Source organism: Colletotrichum costaricense (assembly GCF_030867565.1).
Source record: "Colletotrichum costaricense strain IMI 309622 chromosome Unknown Scaffold_3.1, whole genome shotgun sequence".
NCBI lineage: Eukaryota > Fungi > Ascomycota > Sordariomycetes > Glomerellales > Glomerellaceae > Colletotrichum > Colletotrichum costaricense.
The window spans coordinates 181,755-201,368 of record NW_026848232.1 but is presented as its reverse complement, the minus strand read 5'-3'; the positions used below and the strand labels follow the sequence as shown (position 1 = coordinate 201,368).

General features: G+C 52.9%; 8 protein-coding genes across 8 annotated transcripts; 3 read left to right on the top strand and 5 right to left on the bottom strand.

Moving 5' to 3' along the window:
- Nucleotides 1-3,838: 3,838 nt before the first annotated feature.
- Nucleotides 3,839-5,199, bottom strand: CCOS01_02868 (uncharacterized protein; the record flags this gene model as incomplete). Its single annotated transcript, XM_060451055.1, has 5 exons — nt 3,839-4,036; nt 4,116-4,215; nt 4,277-4,359; nt 4,458-4,749; nt 4,832-5,199. 5 exons carry the CDS (start codon nt 5,197-5,199, stop codon nt 3,839-3,841), a joined length of 1,041 nt encoding a protein of 346 aa, XP_060317320.1.
- A 251-nt stretch (nt 5,200-5,450) lies between these two features.
- CCOS01_02867 (uncharacterized protein) lies at nt 5,451-5,656 on the bottom strand (the record flags this gene model as incomplete). The annotated part of the gene is made up of 2 exons (XM_060451054.1): nt 5,451-5,517; nt 5,613-5,656. The coding sequence occupies 2 exons, from the start codon at nt 5,654-5,656 to the stop codon at nt 5,451-5,453; spliced, it is 111 nt and encodes a 36-aa protein (XP_060317319.1).
- A 601-nt stretch (nt 5,657-6,257) lies between these two features.
- On the top strand, nt 6,258-6,759 carry CCOS01_02866 (uncharacterized protein; the record flags this gene model as incomplete). The annotated part of the gene is made up of 2 exons (XM_060451053.1): nt 6,258-6,502; nt 6,573-6,759. 2 exons carry the CDS (start codon nt 6,258-6,260, stop codon nt 6,757-6,759), a joined length of 432 nt encoding a protein of 143 aa, XP_060317318.1.
- Nucleotides 6,760-6,871: 112 nt separating this feature from the next.
- Nucleotides 6,872-7,099, bottom strand: CCOS01_02865 (uncharacterized protein; the record flags this gene model as incomplete). The annotated part of the gene is made up of 1 exon (XM_060451052.1): nt 6,872-7,099. One exon carries the CDS (start codon nt 7,097-7,099, stop codon nt 6,872-6,874), a length of 228 nt encoding a protein of 75 aa, XP_060317317.1.
- Nucleotides 7,100-9,309: 2,210 nt separating this feature from the next.
- CCOS01_02864 (major facilitator superfamily transporter) lies at nt 9,310-11,580 on the top strand (the record flags this gene model as incomplete). The annotated part of the gene is made up of 7 exons (XM_060451051.1): nt 9,310-9,621; nt 9,680-9,716; nt 9,778-10,125; nt 10,183-10,758; nt 10,816-11,007; nt 11,070-11,335; nt 11,401-11,580. The coding sequence occupies 7 exons, from the start codon at nt 9,310-9,312 to the stop codon at nt 11,578-11,580; spliced, it is 1,911 nt and encodes a 636-aa protein (XP_060317316.1).
- Nucleotides 11,581-12,343: 763 nt separating this feature from the next.
- CCOS01_02863 (uncharacterized protein) lies at nt 12,344-13,480 on the top strand (the record flags this gene model as incomplete). Its single annotated transcript, XM_060451050.1, has 1 exon — nt 12,344-13,480. The coding sequence occupies one exon, from the start codon at nt 12,344-12,346 to the stop codon at nt 13,478-13,480; it is 1,137 nt and encodes a 378-aa protein (XP_060317315.1).
- A 285-nt stretch (nt 13,481-13,765) lies between these two features.
- CCOS01_02862 (uncharacterized protein) lies at nt 13,766-14,820 on the bottom strand (the record flags this gene model as incomplete). Its single annotated transcript, XM_060451049.1, has 2 exons — nt 13,766-14,382; nt 14,463-14,820. 2 exons carry the CDS (start codon nt 14,818-14,820, stop codon nt 13,766-13,768), a joined length of 975 nt encoding a protein of 324 aa, XP_060317314.1.
- A 524-nt stretch (nt 14,821-15,344) lies between these two features.
- Nucleotides 15,345-18,854, bottom strand: CCOS01_02861 (DNA-directed RNA polymerase III subunit RPC2; the record flags this gene model as incomplete). The annotated part of the gene is made up of 2 exons (XM_060451048.1): nt 15,345-18,564; nt 18,619-18,854. The coding sequence occupies 2 exons, from the start codon at nt 18,852-18,854 to the stop codon at nt 15,345-15,347; spliced, it is 3,456 nt and encodes a 1,151-aa protein (XP_060317313.1).
- Between the last annotated feature and the right edge of the window lie 760 nt (nt 18,855-19,614).

Below are 19,614 nucleotides of genomic sequence, written 5' to 3'. Positions count from 1 at the left end.
AGTATCCACAGGCTACTACTGTAAGGGGCTGGGTTGACCACGAGAAGTGAAGAGGAGTCAAGGCAGGATGACGGGGATGCAGTAAATAGAATTCGAGGACTAGTTCCGGGATGCGACTCGACGTTACTGGGAGTGAGCGGGTTGTCGGCTACGATGAAGGCGGCGGCGCGGAAGGAGGGAAAGAAGAGAGTGTGAGCGTGCGCGTGTGCGGGTGCGTGAGAGGATGACCGAGTGAGTGAGTGAGTGATGAGTGAGTTAGTGAAGGGTGTGTGATGCAATGAAGGCGATGGGCGCTTCTGGAAATCCGACGTCAGGCCCCACAAGCAGGTGCAGGCGCAGGTCGCAGATGATTTGTCTTGTAATACTCTTGGAGTCTTGGTATCCGTAGACTTGGGGTTGGGGAAAAGTGCTTGGCTGAGCCGGTTCAGGCTGCGAACCCCACGGGGTCGTGGACGTGGCGTTGGTGATTGTGAGTGAGCCTTTCGGGCGAAGGGGAATACCGCAACAACGTGGCAATGGACGGCTCTGGTTGGACGGACGAATCAAGCACCGGTTTGTCATGCGCTTAATGCGACCTTGGTGTATGTATGTACCCCGTACAGGAAGACCAGGCCAGCCCACAAGGGTTGGGAGTGTGTGTGGGTTGTGAGTTGCGACACACCTCCAATGCGCTTGGCGGCTGACTGATTCGGTGCGAAGGTTGTGCTGGCGCGGGTTTTGCTCGTGAAAGACGCCGGGGAGACACGGAGGCTAGGGTAGATGAAGAAGTTGGATGGGTGGATGGATGAGTGGGTTGTCGAAGACTGATAACCCAGCCGCTATGGAGTGGACTTCTTCAACAAACCCGAGCAGCTGTATAAATGCCGGTATTCAGGTTGATCATCGACGCTGCGCCGGTTCAAGGTTGAGAAGCACGAGAGATAGCCTCAGTCGCATTCCACGAGTGGAGGTCGAAGAGAAGAACTGGAGCCGAAGAGAGTGAGAGAAAAGAGGGGAAGCCGGGAATTGTGGGTAACAAATCGTCCACTTCAGTTCCCCCCGCGGGATGACCTAGAGTTATTAATTGGAGAAAGCGCCAGGGTCCAGCGAGGAAAATGTACGAATACTCCGTACCAAGGTACTTGCTTCGTCTCCTCTTTCTTCCCTTAGGCGACGATAATAAGATGCAGGAATGGCCACAGAGGTAGAAAGACTGGATGGAGCCTGTATTCGTACCTTGCTGCGTCTGAAACCTGTAACCTTGCTGGATCGTGGATGCGGGTTGAGTCCAGTTACTGTGTACTAACTGACATGTGCCCAGTTGCGAGCCAAGCAACTATAGCGGCGATCAGGACCAGCGGAAAGTCTGTCAGGCTCGGGACCTTGGGGGTCGCTTTGCAGCGGTTGGGGTCCGGTTGGTTTGTTTGGCGTGCGGGGGGGTTTCTTTTCGTCTTGTTTTCTTCCGTCGCCGAGTTGCCAGTCCTTTTGGGTAGTGGCCCGCTGCTTGAGAGTCGGGAAGCAACAAGAAGCAAATCTGGTCTTCCAGTGGTCGTTCGTAATGTCGAGAATAGATTTCGGCGCTTCTTCAAGAGTCCGGGTTGAGTTGGGCAAGTTCAATGATGATGCTCGACTTTGGCTCATGCTATATCTGCTCCGGGAATGAGGAACAACCCCTCACGGTCATGTTGGAGAATAGTCGCTCAGGTGACACTAGCAATGACGATGCTGCTTGTCACTGAAGCACGGCTAGTCGCTGGTCTGTCTACTAGATATGACCTCCGAGTTGAGGCCGGCAGACTCCATTTAAATCATCATCCTGTTTAACGGCATCAGTGATTGACGCAGTTGCCAGGCTCATGTTTGTCCAGTGCGCAGCTTCCAGCACCCCTCTCCTTCACGAAACTCTTCCACCTTCCCGAGGACACCTATCAATTAGTTAGACACAACTCGTCAAAAGTCGAAGATGCATCGGACGAAGAAGATAGAGCAGCCTGGCGTCGGTCGGGGAAACGCAAGTGGCTAACAAATCAACGGCCTGGACCGAACCACCCGAACGCCGCCGGCCGACCCAACCCAGCCAAAGAATAGAACCAAACCAGTCCACTTTGTGGTTGACCTCTGGATTGCCGATGGTAAATCAAATCTCCTCCCCTCGCCTGTCTGCTGTTCGGATCAAAGGACGTTGAAAGACGTGGGACGCTGGCGGGGGTGCTTGGGTTTCCCAAATTGGACCAGCACCCATCTGGCAGGACCGCAGGACCGCAAGCAGCCGCCCCACTGTGAGGTGAGTACCAAGGTACCTTGGTGATCGCTCCACAGTGGGTGACAAAATAGGAAGTCAACAAGATTATAACGCCTACTTACCTGCTTATTATGCCTAATGTTCTTGTTCTTGTTCTCGTTCTTTTTATTCTTTTTATTATTTCTGCTATTAGTCTTGACTTTTGTATATTCATTAGAGAATATTCTTCAAAGGATGAGTAGGAAGAGGGATAGAAGAAGCAGAAATAATAGGAAACGGGCTAGGGAGGGTACCGATAGAGCGGCAAGCGATTTTGTCGCCCACTTGCCGCCTGTCCGGGTCACCTGCAGCTTGCGCCCGAAGTGCCCTGGGGAACCTGCCACCGCCGCCAGCTGACACGCAAAGGAACATCATTTGCCTCTCGTCTGGTTGGTCCGGTCAACCTGCCCTTCCATGATGAAGACAGGACCTTATCGAGAAAATTCCGGGGCTGCGGAACCCTTCGCCTGTGGGGGGAGCTGCCATGAGGTCGGGTGCTGGTGACACAGCATCCAGTGCTTCTTTTTCCCCGCCATCTGCATCTGGCATTCAGCTCTGCGCCAAGTTGCCTGATGTCTGATGACAGCTCTCATCCACATCCACTTTCGTACCTACTGTGAAGCCGAATGACTGGGATCTTTGGTATGTATTTGGAATATGATGCCGACGTCTCTAATTCTGCAATATGAAACAACGCAGATAGACAACGCGGTTCTGTTGTCGCCTCAATTGCAGGGCCAAGCTTCGATTGCTCGTTTGGCCACAAGCTTGGCGACTTTCGGCGGTCTCTCTATATATGCGTTTCACGCCACCGAGTTGCCGGCCTTTCGGCTCCGGAACAGAACCGGCCCCACTTCAACTTACATGACATGACGGTTCGGGACTTCGGCAACGACGCAACGAGTAAGTCTCTCACTCAAGGAATAAGATCGATTTCTCATTTTGATTGCCGATCCTCCCTATATTTGTACCGCTCTTGCTTCTCATAAGCACAACCTCATTTGCTATGTAATTTCCATTCCCCAGCTTGCACCCGGAACAGCGCCGATGAATGAGAGACAAGCAATGAGGTTAGTCTCCTTCGAATGCCCTCTATTATCAGGCGGTGTCACGTTTCTCGATGTATTTGTGGCTCGCAAATTTCGATTTTACTCACAAATGCCGTCTACGTGATACAGTCTCTCAACTCATAGCAAATATCCAAGTCTATTCAGCAGTCATCAATCAGGCGCCTCTGTCAAATTGGAAATCATACACGAGGTAGATTATTATGTCAACTATATCTAAGTGTTGGAATCCTAAATACTGAACTGAAAACCAGCCTCCATTTTTACCGCATATTCCCGATACTACGGTGTCTCTCCCATATGTACCATAAGCATATACAAAACCCCAAGTCCGTCATGAGGCTCAATTCGTAACCCACGCTCTGCCTGAATCTCATATTAAGGGAGCGCATAACAGGCTACCGGAGACTCAAAAGTATCTCGCTCACGGTCAGCGCAGACTCCCGAGGACAGAGCAGCTATCACACCACCGCCACCACCCCAGCTGTATCGACTTGGTATTACCCAAAATTTAGTAGTTGTTAGGGCAGCGAATCATCTGGTTGGAAGCGGTAGGACGGCCACCGCATCCGTGGTAGGCCATGGAGTAGCACAGTCCGTGGGCGCTGGCACCGCCGGCGTCCTTGTCGGTGTGGACGGCGTGGACCTCGTAAGGGGTGACGGTGGGGGCCTGGCAGGCTCTCTTGGAGTTGGCATCGATGTACTGGGTCTGTTTTTTTGGTTCTTTTGTCAGAAACAGCTCTCTCTCTCTCTCTCTCGCGATAGATACCAAAGGGAATTTTACTTACGACGATGACGCCCTTGTCGACGCTGAAGTGAGGTCTCTCCCAGAGGAAGCAGACGTTGAAGGCGCCGCAGGTGCCAGAGTAGCTGATACCGGTGGTGACACTGTTGGAAGTGTGTTAGTAACAGGTTCAGAATCTAGGGGAGATTTGTGGGTGCAACTGACCTGTCGGGAGATTTGCTGATGCTGAGGCCAAAAGTGCTCAGGAAGGTAGAGACGGCCTTGGTCCAAGTGTTCTTACCGCCGAACTAGAATCCCTGGGTTAATTCCACAAGCTTTCGATATAATGGCAGAAACCCCTTGTGGGTACAAGGCTTCTCTTTCGGAGGGGAGGGGAAGAACTTACTCCGGGAATACCAATGGAGCCTCCAAGGGTGACGGCGGAGGTGTGAGTGACGGAGACAGTCTTGCTGATAGAGCCAACACCACACTGGGGGTCCGAGACGTAGTGGTAGTATCCGTAGACGTTGTTGTTGAACGACTGTCTCACACCGCGGTGAACGTAGTTGGTGCAGCTGCTGGAGCATCGCAGCCTGTCGTCGTAGAAGCACATATCGGGGAAGGCTCTCTTGCTGACATGGCTGGCGGGTACGTGGACTTCCGAGTCGGGGTTGCTGGCGAGAGCAACCATGGATGCTCTATGGTTGCAAGTGTTAGTGGGAAACAATTCCAACCATCGTATGATGCCCTATGATGAGCAGTAGAAGGGGGGTCACGCACTGGTAAGCCTTGACTTCCTCATCCGTGGGGATGAAGTTGCCCTTGGAGTCAAAGTACTCGGGGAGGCTCATGTAGTGCGCCTTGAACTGATCCGTGGTGAGGGCAGAGATGTTGAAGTCCTGGTAGGTCAACTGCTTGCCGTCGATCTCGACCTGCTTGTCCATCATGGGGAGTCCCTCGTAGAGTGCCGAGTCGGGCGTCCACTTGTTGTAGTCGAACGCCTCTTCGGGCTTGTAGGTCGGCAGGTCGGCCGCATCCCTCTCGAGCAGGGATGACATGCCCTCCAGGGACGAGGACGACTCCAGGCGGGAGACCACACCAGCTTGGACCTGGCCGAGGGCCATTGCCACAGAGAGTAAACGAAGCATGTTTAGAAGCTTAAACAGATTTTCTGATTAGGTGAAAAAGAAGGTGTGGCTTGGAAGGATTGAGCTTGGTCTGTGTGAGGAGACTTGGAAAGAAGAATGCGGAGAGAGCGAACCGGAGTGAGCGATGCTTGGCAGAAAAGCTTGTCGTTAAGCATGAAGCTCTGTCGTTTATTATATCTTTTTTCACGAAGCTTCAATTCCCCTCTCCATCATCGTGGACCCTCCTCACCCCCTCAACCTCCTCAACCTCCCTATCCATCCCACTTCGCCCGCACTTTCGCTCTCGGAACTTGCCTGCCGTCGAAACATGAGTCTGTACTGGAGTCCAGATAACAAAGATTAACGAATGCCCTCACATGGGTTGCTCTGACTCGGAATTGAGTTTGGATTTTCGCTGCTAGCACGCTGCGCACCTGACCGTGTTGAAATGAGAAAAGTGAGGATCGCGCGAGCACATACCAACTTGAATGGATGAACCAGCGGTCTATTTCCCGCAAGCAAGTTTAGAGTTTCTAGAAGCTCAGACAGAAGCTCTGACAAGTTCGTATAATTACGATGTTGGTCCAAACACTGACTCGCACCTATATTAACTTATCATGCTAGCTTGAGCTTCTAGACTAGAAAACCATCAAACTTCACCAGGGTTCTGGCACGTGTATTCCGATCTGCCCTTCTTCTTGCACCATATGGCTTTGATTCTGCTCAATGTTGCTGACCGTTGCTCGGGTTTGCTCGAGTCAGACTGTCGAAAGACTAGTTGAGTTTCAACGAGAAATAATATCAGCACGTAAAGTGCACCAATATCGAACAAAGACTAGACTAAGTCATGGAGATTATGTGAGATAATGACATTTCCCGAGATATGGTGCCTCGAAGCCGTTGCCCAATCGCTGTATCGTTATTTTCGAACCGGAGGCCGAAAATATTGAAATATATACCACAGGTCCGGATCTCGCCAAGACAACCCCCAGTGTCACATCATCACCTCTGTTTCAATCACATATTCTTTTGACTTACACTCTTTAGTCAACAACTACCTTCTCTCACAAATCTCAAAAATGGTTTCCCTGTCGCTTCTCGCACCTTCCAAGGTCGCCTCTGCGCTGGTTCTCGTCCTCGGACTGGCTGACATGTGCAATGCGGCGGTCCAGTGCGACATCATCACCAGCGTGAACTGCGGCAAGGCCAAGCACCACATGGGCCACAAGCTACCTACCAGCGTCGGCTCGACATACTACGTGGACGGCTTCCACGGTGGTGTCATGAACGCAAAGTTCCAGTCCATGGTGAACTCCGTCCCGGGGTGAGTCTCTCTCTCCATCATCTCAGGTGGAGGTGATTGGTGGTGTTTGCTTTGCTAACTAGTGAGCCAGCAACTCTGAATTTGTCGACCTGACGTACAACTTCAACCTTGGCAACTACGACAGGGCGTACTGGGTCCTTCTTCCCACGTCCTTTGGTGGTGCCAACGAGTGCTTCGCGGTCTACAAGAACTGCGATGTCACAATCAGGTTCTGGGACAAGAAGGACCCCCTTCCCAATTGGTACACCCTGGCATGAATCCAGAGGGTGGTTGGCCTAAGTCTGTTACTTTTAATCCATTGCCGTCGTCGTTCATATGCGCACGAAAGGGGCGGTCGCAATGGAAGTGGGCTCGCTTGGTTTTGTCGATCTAGGCGACTTTGGGGTGGAGAGGAGGCTCACGTAGGGCTGTTAAAGCAGATGAATCATACTGCGATGTAAATAATAATACCACAATGTGCATAATAAGTTGAAAGAGTCGAGTTCCCGCAGCATGAAGCAAGAGTGAAGAGACTGTGATATTTGGCGACCCAAATGACCCAAGCCAGGAGGCCACTAGATGGAAACTGAGAAGACGTACAACAATCATGTCATTCATCCCACCGTCACGCGTACGTAACAACAATCTTCCTAATGGGCTCTGGTCTGTGGAGTTTGCTTTAAGGTATTAGCAAATAGATCCAGTTTGATCTCTAATTGTCCGTTATTGAACCCCAAAGGAAGGCAGAAAAGGCATATCGTAAGGCGCATCAGACACACGGCGTCCCGGCATTCTGGGAAGTGAACAAATGTAAAAAAGCTTCGTGTGCGTGTTCAGTGGGCCTCGTCTTAGTTCTCGAGGGGGTTAAGCTTATGGCGAAGCAAAAGTAATCAGACTGACCAGGCTGACCACACCGACTCCAGACGAACTGCGCGTGGCAGTGGCATGGCATTGACTTTCTGATTCGTGCCCGCCTGCTGCCCCGTGCCTCGAGCCTCGTGCTTCGTGCCCGGTGCCGTCTCTGCCGCCGCCCGCCCCCGCCGGCGACTCGCGAGAAATAGGACGAAGGTTTTGCTACACTACTTGGAACGAAAGAAGAAGTTGACATGGATGGAAACTTTCGAGGAGACTGATTACGGGGTCCACTTGGCTGATAGTTTGGGGAGTCGCTCAATCAGCCGGAAATTAGGCACGAGGTTGAAGTTGCTCCACTACCTACGGTACCCCGATAATCAGGTCGAGGTTGGCCGTTGCCTCAAAGTGTCAGCCGGCATGGGTCCGTGTTGCACCGTATCTGTCAGTTCGTCCAATCTGAGGGAAACAAGTACGGAATGCGGATCGGCGTCAAGGATACTCCGTATGACGGGCTGACACTCAGCGCAACAAGCATTTGCCAATACGGCGCCATCCGGTCGCCAAGTAATAATTATTTGATGCCATCCAATGTGGCTTTCAGAAGCAGACTCGTGGTGAATGTTTTTGATGCATCCAACGAAGGTCTCAAAGAGGATATCCATTCGACACTTAGTAAAGTTTAGAGGACTCCGTCGTGGCATTCTCGTGCCGACTTCCGAATGACTACGATGCGAGGCGCATAAGGCCTTTGGTGCTGACAGGCGCAATCCGTTTAGGGTGTTTCTATCCCTTTTGGGAATTCGATTCGAGCGGCACGATGGTTAGGTATCCGACCGTGCGGATAAGTTGGTTATGGTCAATCCGTACTACGTGCCTAACGAGCGGGAATGGCTGAGGATGACATCCTGCAGGTGTCTCATTGTTTTTTCTTCCCTCCCATGCATCATAAATGCGACTAGTCGCGATTTGGTTGAATCCACGAGCTGAGTGTGTGTGTCGTGGGGCTTGGATGAGTGGGAAGAAGTAGAAATTCGTAAAGGTGATCCAGAAAGATCCAAAGGATCGGAACCATCTCCACAACCCTCGCACTCGCCTAATTCTTGACTTTCCCTCTTGTGGATACGTGCATGCTGGAAACACCTTATCGATTGGCCCGGTCGCATCGATAAGGTATAGGTAGGGCTGCCTTGGCCCGCCTTGGCAAGAGCTTGTCCTCTACTCCCGGCCTGCCGCCGTCTGCCATCTTCCAACGACGCCCGGCAACCGCGAATGGTCTACCTTAAGGTACCTTGGTCTTCCAAGGTTCTTGACGGTCCCTTAATCCTTAGTCTCATGCGCGTACAACGGGAACGATGAGCCACACCCCATTCCATCAGTATGATCGCAAAGGCGCCAATCATCGACTACCATAGGTGCTTAGATACCTGGTCATCGTCGTCGTCGTCTTCTATGGGCTATGCATTTGGCGTCTATCTGCTTTCGTTCCCTGCAGGTGATGTGTGGGTCATGAAGCCCAAGTTTCGTCTATCTCTGTACTACTTTTGCTGCGGAAGAGAGAACATCTCGGCGAGCGTTTTGAGAAGATCCGCGGGCTGCCTCCATCGCTGTCTGCATTCGCACTCGTCTAAACGGATTGAGGGTTCGTCTGACCCAGCCTCCACGGAAGCCCATTCCGGTCTGGTTATTCTGTATTGACCCCTGTCTCAGAGTGAACTACCCATGATGTATCTGGGTGTCAAGTAGACTGTCGCTGGCGAGAAGTTATAACACACCTCCGCCCCCCCATCAAGTTTATGTAGAGTCAATATTCAACCAAGCATTTTATTCCTACCCCTGACTCATCGACTTCGAATCTACCAGACACCATCATAACAACTACAAGAGTACATACTCAGACAAGCAGCATTAGACAACGACTCCTCCACCGAAAGAGACATCAACAACCCGTCTTACCCCTGAGAGGCAACTTCGACATGGTTTTCATCTACTTGGGGAAGAAGGCCTACCGGGCCATGAAGGGTTCGGGCAAAACGCAAACGACACCAGCCACAGAGTCAACAGCAACAGAAGGATCAACAAGCGAGAACATAACCTACCAGGACAAGAACAACCAAACCCCCTTAGAAAGAACTTCGAGTACACCGACTTGCGGTCACCAATTCGATCCGGCCTCTGGGCCCTGCCCAACATGCAAGTCTGAGCGCAAGGCCCAGCTCAAGTACAGAGTCAAGATCTTTGCTGGCCTAGTACTCCCCTTTGTAGTCCAGGCCTTGGACGTGACAATCGTAAGTCTGACCTCGTTAGAGCCGCGAAACATGTAACACAGCTGACAAGATCCAAAAGGTCGCCAGTGCCTTGCCCTGGATTGCAGCCGACTTCCGTAAGCCCCCGACTCCATATACCCATCTTCACCACCGCTTGCATGTTTAACAATCGCGCAGACGAGACTCGCCAACTCAACTGGATCATCGCAGCCTTCAACCTCACATCGGCCGCATTCATCCCATTCTGGGGCCAGATCGCCGACATCTTTGGACGACACGTCTCGATACAGACCTGTTTGGTGCTGATGCTCATTGGCAGCGCGCTGTGTACCGGCGCCCCGACAGATGCCTTCCCCGTCCTCCTGCTCGGCCGCGGCTTCCAAGGCCTGGCGTGTGCTGGCCTCAATGTCCTCGTCCGCATCGTCATCGCCGACAAGGTGACCCTGCGCGAGAACGCCAAGAACTGGGCAATCTTCTCCTTCTTGGGAGGTGTGTTGGGATGGGGTCTGGGCCCTGTCCTGGGAGGTGAGCCACTCCAGACACTGTATTGTCATTGAGGTATGAAGACTAACAGACGGCCAGGATACATTACGAGCGGTTCTTCTTGGCGATGGTGCTTCGGCATCAACCTGCCCATCGCCTTCGTTAGCATGTTCATCCTCTACTTCGTCTTACGTTCCGAACTCCTCGGGCCGCAACCCATTCCCCAGCTCGACGAGACGACCGAGACGGGCCGACGAACAACCTTCAAAAAGCGTCTGCAGACAATCGATATCGGAGGCCAGCTCCTCTTCCTCTTTGGCTTCGGTCTCCTGGTCCTCGGCTTGACGTGGGCCGGTGCCACATACTCGTGGACTAGCCCCGCCGTTCTTGTGACGCTCATCCTGGGCGTTGTGATCAGCATCATGTTCATCATCTGGGAGTACCACATGTCCCCAGGCAAGGCACTGGCCCGCCGCTTCCCGTGGCAAAAGGCCATGATTCCCTGGGAGTTGGTTCGTAACAGGGATATCGGCCTCTTGTTCTACACCTCTTTCGCGACGGGCATGGCCATGTACTCCGTACTGTACTTTTGCAACATCTACTTCACAATGGTGAAGCTTTGGTCGGCGGACCAGTCTGGCGTACAGCTGCTGTACTTTACTCCAGGCTTGGCAGGTAAGTTTTCCCAAATGGTGTATGACCAAACAAGTTGCTGACGGGTGAATCTTGCAGTTGGTGTCTACGCCTCGGCTTTCATGTGCAACGGCTGGCCGCGCAAGACGTTTCCGCCCATCTTTCTCGGATCGATCCTCGAAATGCTCGGCATCGGCTTGTTGGCGTGGGCACTTTGGACAGAACACAACCCAACCGTATACGGGATGATGGCTCTCACTGGTGTCGGAACCGGTCTTCGTATTATGCCCGGTAAGTGTTCCTCTCTTCATAATCCCTCTAATCATGAGAAGTGAGACTAATCCTCGGCCTAGTCCCCCTTCACGGTGTCGGCTACTTCCCCAAGAAGATCGCAGCCGTCATTTCTCTCATGGCAGTCGCCTACCCCTTTGGCGGAACGTTGGGCCTGACCATCATGACGACCGTCTTCAACAACGCTTCTGGCATCGGTGAGGACTCGCCCCTGAGAGACTTTGAGGCCCTCAGCCGTCTGCCGGCGGCCACGCAGCAACAGATTACCCACGACGCCAAGATGGGCGTCGTCTGGGCGTTTGTCGCCATCTGTCCTTTTATGGTCCTCGTAGGTCATGCCCCAACGTTCGAGAAAGCTTTCTTTCATTATAAAGCTAATACAATGTCTTCCAGTGCACGATATCGGCTTCCCTTCTTGGCAATGTCTACATTAGTAAAGTCGAGGAGGGCAAGGATGAAAGACAGAACGAAATCTACGAGGGCGTGTATTTGCTTAGCTATTTCCGCAAGGGAGGCAATGCCAAGAATCTCAGAAGGGAGCATTTGTCGGGCGGGGAGTCGACTTTGGAGTAGGCTGAGAATGATTTGCATGAGCTGAACTATGAAACTGTTTATTGATTGTTTTTGATCATTTTCTACAGATTACGGGGAGTGGTTCTTCGATAAATTAGACTTGCAGCGTCATGATTAATTACTCCAATATGTTTGTAGCAAGATTGAAATGAAGGTAAGATTGAGAAGGTTTATGAAATATATAAAACAATGTTTGCCAAAGCATCAAAGCACTTAAGCACTTCTGTTTTAGGGTCTCCCATCTACATCTCGCATCAATGAATTGACAACACTTGACGTCGGACAGTGGCGAAGAGAAACAAGGAAAATCCAACCATTCCTTTCATCGAGAACGAAAAACCTGCTGGCTTCGTCAAGTCTGGGTGCGGCGAATGTCAATCTGATTCGCTGCGCAACGCCGAGGCGAGGTGGCCAAGTTGGCCCGATTAGGAAAGTGGGCTGTGTGTTTTGTGGTGCGGTCGCGAAGCTCCGGCGGCCGGATCCTCTCCGCAACCTCACCTACACCTCATCACACTTCTAGCATCGTCTCTCACCGTCTTTATGAGAGAAGGGCGCTTCTTCGTATTCGGAACTGGACGCTCACTTTCATCAGGCAGATTGGCCGAAGGACTCATCCCCTTCACTCACAAGTCTCACTAGAGTGGGCCAAATCATCCCATCAAACTTGTTATCTCACATCCATCAAGCTTGCATTCATCAAGGCGTCGCATACACACATAAACCCGAATCTTCTTTCATCTTAATTCTCACCCTCACCACCAAAATGGACATCAATCAATTTCCCACAACAGACACAATATCCAGCCCGCCTCCGGCCTTACAGGACGAAGAAGCCCACCTAAAAGCACGCACCTCGGACTCCAAATTCTGGCTCGACTTCTCCCTCTTCGACGACGGCCTTGAAGCCCCACGCGCGGAGTCTCTCACGGCCCTTTCGCACTTTCACCGCTTTCCGGACCTGCCGCCGGAGATCCGCCTCAAGATATGGTCTTACCTCATCGCCCCCCGCGTCGTGACGGCCTGCTGCTTCGAGCGCGATGCTAGGCTGCCTGCCCGGCGTGAGGCGTTTGCGAAACGTTCTCTCGCCGCACCCTGTTTCCCCTCCTCCTCCGCATATTCTCCCACGAATACAATGTTAGATTGTAGCCTAATAAGAGAAGAAACACCGGGAGGGGTGACGACAGGGGAGGGAACGACAGGAGGAGGAACAACAGGAGAGTGTACGACAGGAGGAACAATGGAAAGAGAAGCACCAGAGACAGAGACCAAAGAAGAACAAGACACACGGATCTTCAACCCAACATGCCCCCTCATCCTCCTCATCAGCCGCGAATCCCGCGCCCTCGGCCTAAAACACTACGAACTCGCCTTCGGCTGGCGCATCTCGGCCCTCCTGTCCGACACCCCCATCGCCCGGCCCCCGCGCGTCTGGTTCAACTTCGCCCTCGACGCCCTCTATCTCGTCGGCGAGCTCGAGGCCTACGACCAGTACGGCTTCAACAGCCCCATGGTGTATTTCCTGCGCAAGGAGGACACGAGGCGCGTGCGGCACGTCGCCTGCGCGTTTGAGGAGCTGCATTACCCCGAGCAGGAGTCGGACCAGATCTTTGGGTGCCTATGGCACGTTGTCGATCGGTTCGCGGGCGCGAAGCGGTTGATGGTTGCTGTCACGCCGAGGGACGAGGAGGGGATGAAGGGGTGTCTTATGTTGAGCCCGGACAATATCATGCAGAAGATTTGGAACGGGTGGATTCTGGGGACGACGGTGACGAGCTCTAGTCTGGCGGATACGCAGATTTTGATGGTGAGGGAGGGCGATCTGGCTGATGTTATGGCGTGTCATGCCGAAGAAGACGAGGAGAAGGGGGCCAAGAAATCGGCCGTGACGGTGTGCCCTTAGGAGGGGTCCATTGATGCCCACAGAAGTGAATGCTCTTTCTGCGTGGTACGCAAGTTTTTGGAGTTGAAAGGTGAGGGTTATCTTTGAGATTGATTATACAGCTGTTGTACATATGAATAGAGGAGAGGGTTGCTATGCCGCCCGCCTAAAGACCGGCCTAATGATGAAATTGGTATGTTCCCACAAACATCCGAAACGCCGTTTCCGTTGCGCCATTCCGCCCGAATATCTACAACACCACGGCATTCTGTGAAGCGACCTCCATGTAGTGATGAAAGACCAGACTCACTCCTTGCCCTTGTCGAAACCCTCAAACGCAGGGCTGGGATTGTCTCCCTGCCTCCGCATGCCGCCAAGCAGCCAATCCGTCAGCCCGACGACCTTGGCACCGACACCCTTCTCCCAGTCGCCACCCTCTTGCACCGTTTCGATCGTATGGCTCAATATTTTGCCCTCAGCATCAAACTGGAACACGAAGAGCCCCGTGAACGCTTTGTCCCCGCCGTCTTCCACCTTCACGCCCCCTCCTTCCGACGTCCCAGCGCTAGAGGACGTAGATACCGACCCGCCACCGATCCCTCCGCCATTCTTCTTGCCAGATGCGCACCACCTGACCACGAGCTGCTCCGGGACAGCACCAGGGTGTAACGGCGCAAAATGGAGGGGCTGCTTCGTCACCCGCTCTGAGATGATGGATAGGCGGACGTTCCCGACCAGCGGCAGGCGGTTCCAGGCGATGGGCGAGGTCCAGAGGGCAGCGGTGTAGGCGACGCGGCCGGAGACGGTCGGGAGGTGCGGGTGTGTTGTCGGGAAGAGGTGGAGCGAGATGTTTGGGGCGAGGATCTCTTGCGGGAGCGGAGATTGGAGGACCCGAGGTAGGTGGTCTTGGAGGATGCGAAGGGCTGTTTTAATTGGAATGCTGTTAGCCCTCTAGTTGCGCAACACGCCTCTGACTCGTTCACGTAGGTTGAGAAAGACCTACTTTTGCCCAACTTGGCATTGTTCTCATCGCCTGGCTTCTTGCCGGGGCCGCCGTCGGTGGTGGATAGGGTTGCGTTGGAAGGGTTGAAGTAGCGGTTCTGGGGCTCGACGGCCTTCGTCCTCGCACGCGCCAGGGCGGATGGCGGGGGGGGAATTATCGTCTTTGCCGTAGTTGTGGCAGTAGTCGCAGCGGCCATGGCGGCGGCAGCTACTGTCGCGGCGGGAATCGTGCTCGCGGTGCTCGTTATGCTTGGGGTGGACGCATTTACGGCGGCGGCACTGGACCACAGTTGCGAAGTCAGCGGCGACGTCGTAGCGGCCCGCACGCCGGGCGATGTAGCTAGGCGCAAGGTGGCCATGGATACTGGAGAGCGGCAGTCATAAATTAAAAGAATATCGCGCGAGGAAGAGAGAGCTTTGTGCCGTTGGACGTAGTAGGGAAGAGGAAAAGCACGCAAAGGCGACGGATACAGCAGATGATGTCAGGAACAAGTACGCTGCGGAGGGAAGCGATGGATCAGAATTCGCAGGGGTGAAGCTCTAGCTTCAGAAATCCCATGGTTCAGGTACCTCAAGCTTAGGATGGCCGGGGGTGCGGAGAGGGACCCGCACGCCCGGATGGTGCCCCACTTTGACATCGGTCCAGACGGGAGACGACGTCTAACTGCCAATGAGGATACATGGTACTTGGCAAGGGAAGGTATCTCAAGTATGAAGGTGCCCCAGGGAATTGACCATTCAATTGCTTGTGAACCCTCGATTGATATCTACGTTTCTCGTGTGCTATCTATGCTTTTTAGACCTTACGCCGTCCTTGTCAAAACTCCAATATCCCGGGCTATGCGTGATACACTTCAAGTACTATACACGTCGCGCCATCTCATCATCTCGGGTGAGGGAACTCGTCTGCGAGCTGCAGCCTCACGCCGACGTTCATACTGATGAGCTCCTGCACCAGAAGTTTGGCGGCGTAGGGCATCGTCATCTGTGTAACCTCCCTGGTGCTCTTGCACGTGTGGCAGTAACCCTTGTAACCGAACAAACCGCACTGCTGGCAAATATCAAGCTGCGTTCCGTCGGAACTAATCATGAGACGCTCAAGCAGTAGCTGGGATGCACCGTACGCAATCAAACAATCGCGCTCCATCTCACCCAGACGGAGACCACCATCTCTGGAACGACCTTCTGTGGGTTGGCGGGTAAGGATGGCTCTGGGACCACGAGAACGAGAGTGCATCTTATCTTGCACCATGTGCTTCAGGCGCTGGTAGTAGATGGGTCCGTTGAAGATGTAAGCTTCCAGAGGCTCTCCAGTGATACCCGAAGTGAAGTAGTCTTTGCCTTCCCAGGAGAAACCGTGATCGACCAGGGCAGCGCTCATCTGTTCCAGGGGGTGAGAGCGGAAAGCGTCGCCAAATCCGTAGTCTTTTCGTCCGTCCAGAACCGAAGCCTTGCCAGTCAAGCATTCGAGCAGCTTGCCAACAGTCATACGGGACGGGAAACCGTGAGGGTTCATGATGATATCGGGAACCAGGCCAGTGTCAGAGAACGGTAAATCCTCTTGGTCGACGATGATTCCAACAACACCCTTTTGTCCGTGACGGGACGAGAACTTGTCACCAAGCTCCGGTCTTCTTGTCTGTCGTGTCTGAACCTTGACCACCATCGTTTCTCTCTCCGTGTGGGACACCATCACCTTGTCGATGTATGCGGGGTCCGCAATTCTGTATGAGATGGAGGAATCTCTGAATTCGCTTGGTCCACGATCCATGCCGATACCTGTGGATCCAGTATCGAGAGGTGTTTCCTTCTTGATCATGACCTCGCCAGAATTGACCTTGTAGCCCACAATGGCGAGACCATCGTCGTCCAAGGCCTCGTGCTTGGTCGTCCTGCCGTTTTCGTCGTTGACCGGGTCACCAATGCGTTCGCGTCGGCCGTTGGGGTACTTTTGCAGCTCGGCTGTGTACTTGCGGAATACTTGGCAGCGTCCGAAACCGCGATCACATGATGCCTTATTCAAGACTAACGCGTCCTCAATATCGTAGCCCGAGTACGACATGACAATAACTGTTGCGTTCTGACCAGCGGGGAGTTTATCGTAGTTGACAAGCTGAATTGTCTTTGAGATAACCATTGGTCTTTGCGGATAGACAAGGGTGTAAAGCAGGGTGTCGATACGGTTAAATTGGTTGTATGCGATAGCGCCAATAGCTTGCTTACCCATGGCGCATTGGTAGGTGTTTCGAGGAGATTGGTTGTGGTGAGGGAAGGGAATGAGACCAGCGACTGCGCCAAGAACAGTGAAAGGCTCGATTTCCATGTGTGTAGTAAGAGGGGTAACGTCTTTCTCGTAGAGAGCAACGAGAGTGTCGTTCTCTTCGTTGACGTCAAGATACTCGACAATACCATGAGTTAAAAAATCGTCGAACGTAGCCTTGCCCAGTTGCAAAAGTCTCAGGTGTTCCTCCTTGAGCTTGGGCTTTCCGTTCTTGACAATGATGTAAGGTCGGCAAATACGTCCTTCATCGGTGGCAATGTGGACTGCGTTGAAGTGATTGTTGATATGAATGCTGACGAAGGGAGAAATCCAGCCGCGCCTTCTCATCGTTCTGAACTTACCCGCAAATCGCTTCGGGTATCTGGTCAATGCGAATGGGGTTCCGTTTATGTGAATGACGTACGAAGTCTCGCGGTGCATTTCTCCGCCTGAGAAGTTCCGAATAGGTTCCACACCGGCATCCAGGGTGAAGACCCATCGCTTGACTGGCGCTTCCTCTACGTTGGTTGTGATGTGCGTCATGAGAGCCAAGTTCTTGACCAAACCACAGGCTTCACCTTCGGGTGTATCTGAGGTGCAAAGCATACCCCATTGTGAGGGTTGAAGAGCACGAGGACCGGAGACTTTACGGGTCTTTTCAAACTGCGAGCTGATTCGAGTCATCATACCGAGAGCGCTGATGTAGCTTAGACGACTGAGGACGTGGGTAACACCGGCTCGGTTCATGTTGAAACGCTTGACGGTCCAGTTTCCTGTCTGGATAGCTCGATTGATACCCTGACCAATCATGTTGGCGTGGTTGCTGATCATGTTAACGGCATCAAGAGGAACAGCTCTGTTGTCCTTCTTAAGAACCTTGTCGATGCTGCTCTTGACGTTGCCACAAAATTGCTTGAATAAATCTTCAAAAAGCAGGGAGAGAAGTTGTCCTGCTAACTCGAGTCGCTTGTTTCCGACGAAATCACGGTCGTCAACGAGACTTGGGTCGGCTTGCGCCATCAAGACACGTCGCGTCATGAAAGCCACATAGACAGCCTTGGGATAGAAGTCCAGGCCCTCAATGGGGACGTGGGCGATGATGAGGTTCGCCAAGGCGTCGAGAGCTTCTTCGACGTGGTTTCTTCGGACTTGCGCAGCGAAGGGGACCCTACTTTTGCCCATCTTTACTCTGGCGCCGATATACTCCAAGGCTTGCTGTTGCGTATAGACGCCAACCTTGGTTGCTTCCTCAAATTGAATGAGGAACTCGTCTTGATATTTCCCGTTGTCGCCGGCAACTAGTTGCATGATTTCGTAGTCTGATAGGCCGCCGAGCGCCTTCAGGATGATGACAATGGGGATGCCTTCCACCAAAATGTTGGCAGTGAGAAGAATCCGGTCCTTCTTGAGCGTCACATACGTCTTGGACTTGCGTTCGTGAGTCGAACTGGTGACTGATGCTGTGATGACGCTGTTTTTCTCGTCGGCTTCAACAATGACACGGTTCTTGCTCAGCTGTTCCTGAATGAGGATGACCTTCTCCGTGCCATTGATGATGAAGTAGCCACCGGGATCAAGAGGACACTCATTCATGCGCGACATCTCTGCGTTGTTGGCCCCACCAAGTCTGCAGATGGAACTCTTCAACATGACGGGAAGGCGTCCGAGGGGGACATTCTTCCGAACAATCTTGGACTTGTCGCGAATGTAGGCGATGTCGACCATGATGGGTGCAGCGTAGGTCATGTCGCGCAAACGACACTCCATTGGTGTAACCTCATTCTGAGCTCTGATATCGTTGAAGTCGACGCGACTGGGCCGCTCAACTCTGATATCAGTGAATCTGGCAGGGCGTTAGACAAGCTCATGCAAAATGGTGCAGGGAACGGTGGCTTACTCGAGCCAGAATGAACTATTCACATCGCTTCGAACAATGCGGTTGGCGCGGACAATTTCCTTGATCTCATTTTCGACAAAGAAATTGTACGAGTCAATGTGCTGCTTGACGAGACCCTTCACCTTGAGAAAGGCGGGTAAGAGCTGAAATTTATCCTCCTTGGTCGAGATGGGATCCGTCAGCTTCTTTCCGTTGTAAAAGGGCTCCAAAAGAGCCTCGAAGCCGTCGTCCTGCATGATGGTCACCGTGTTCCGCCTGTGACCATTATGTGTCGTTTGGTATTTGCGGCAACGCGGAGGGAGGGTCTACCGCAGATTTTTGAGATGCAGGCGGTCGAGTCACATCGCGAGTTTGAGGCAAGTGGTGGGCAACAGAAAAGTTTGGCCCCGCGGTGCCGGGTGCTGGCAGCAGCCCCACCTTTGCGCGACCGGGTGTCACTGGTAGTGGTAAGGTATGTAATTCAGAATCTTAGTAAGCATGGTGAACTTGGGACGGCGACGACCTGACCGGGCTGCGCGGGGCACACCTTGGTTGACCTCGGTGAGCCACGCCGAGATGTGTCAGCCCGCCTCACAGCAAAAATGCTCTGCCATGCGTTGTCCACCTTGCCCTGCCTTACCATATTGCTTACTGACTTACCTTGGAGTGCCTTAAGGTTAAGAGACAGACCACACAGTTCATCCCAACCTGCTGATGGACCTAGTTTCCGGACTAAGGTGATTGATGGTGCATCTTGGGTTGAGGCACCCACATGGCATGGTGAAAGGTGATTAGTTTGCAAAGCTTACGGACACACATCCTCATAAGGTGGAATGCCAAGTGGCACGATGACTTTGAAGCAACTTATTGAACCAACGGCTAATCAGGTCGTAGTCATTCCATCTGTGGGTTCGATCTCTGCTAGGCTCTGCGTTGACGGGTGACCAAACCCAGGGCTTTGGGCCCGCCTCGTACGTTGTGCAGCACCGTCAATGTCAGGGACCATTTACACGCATA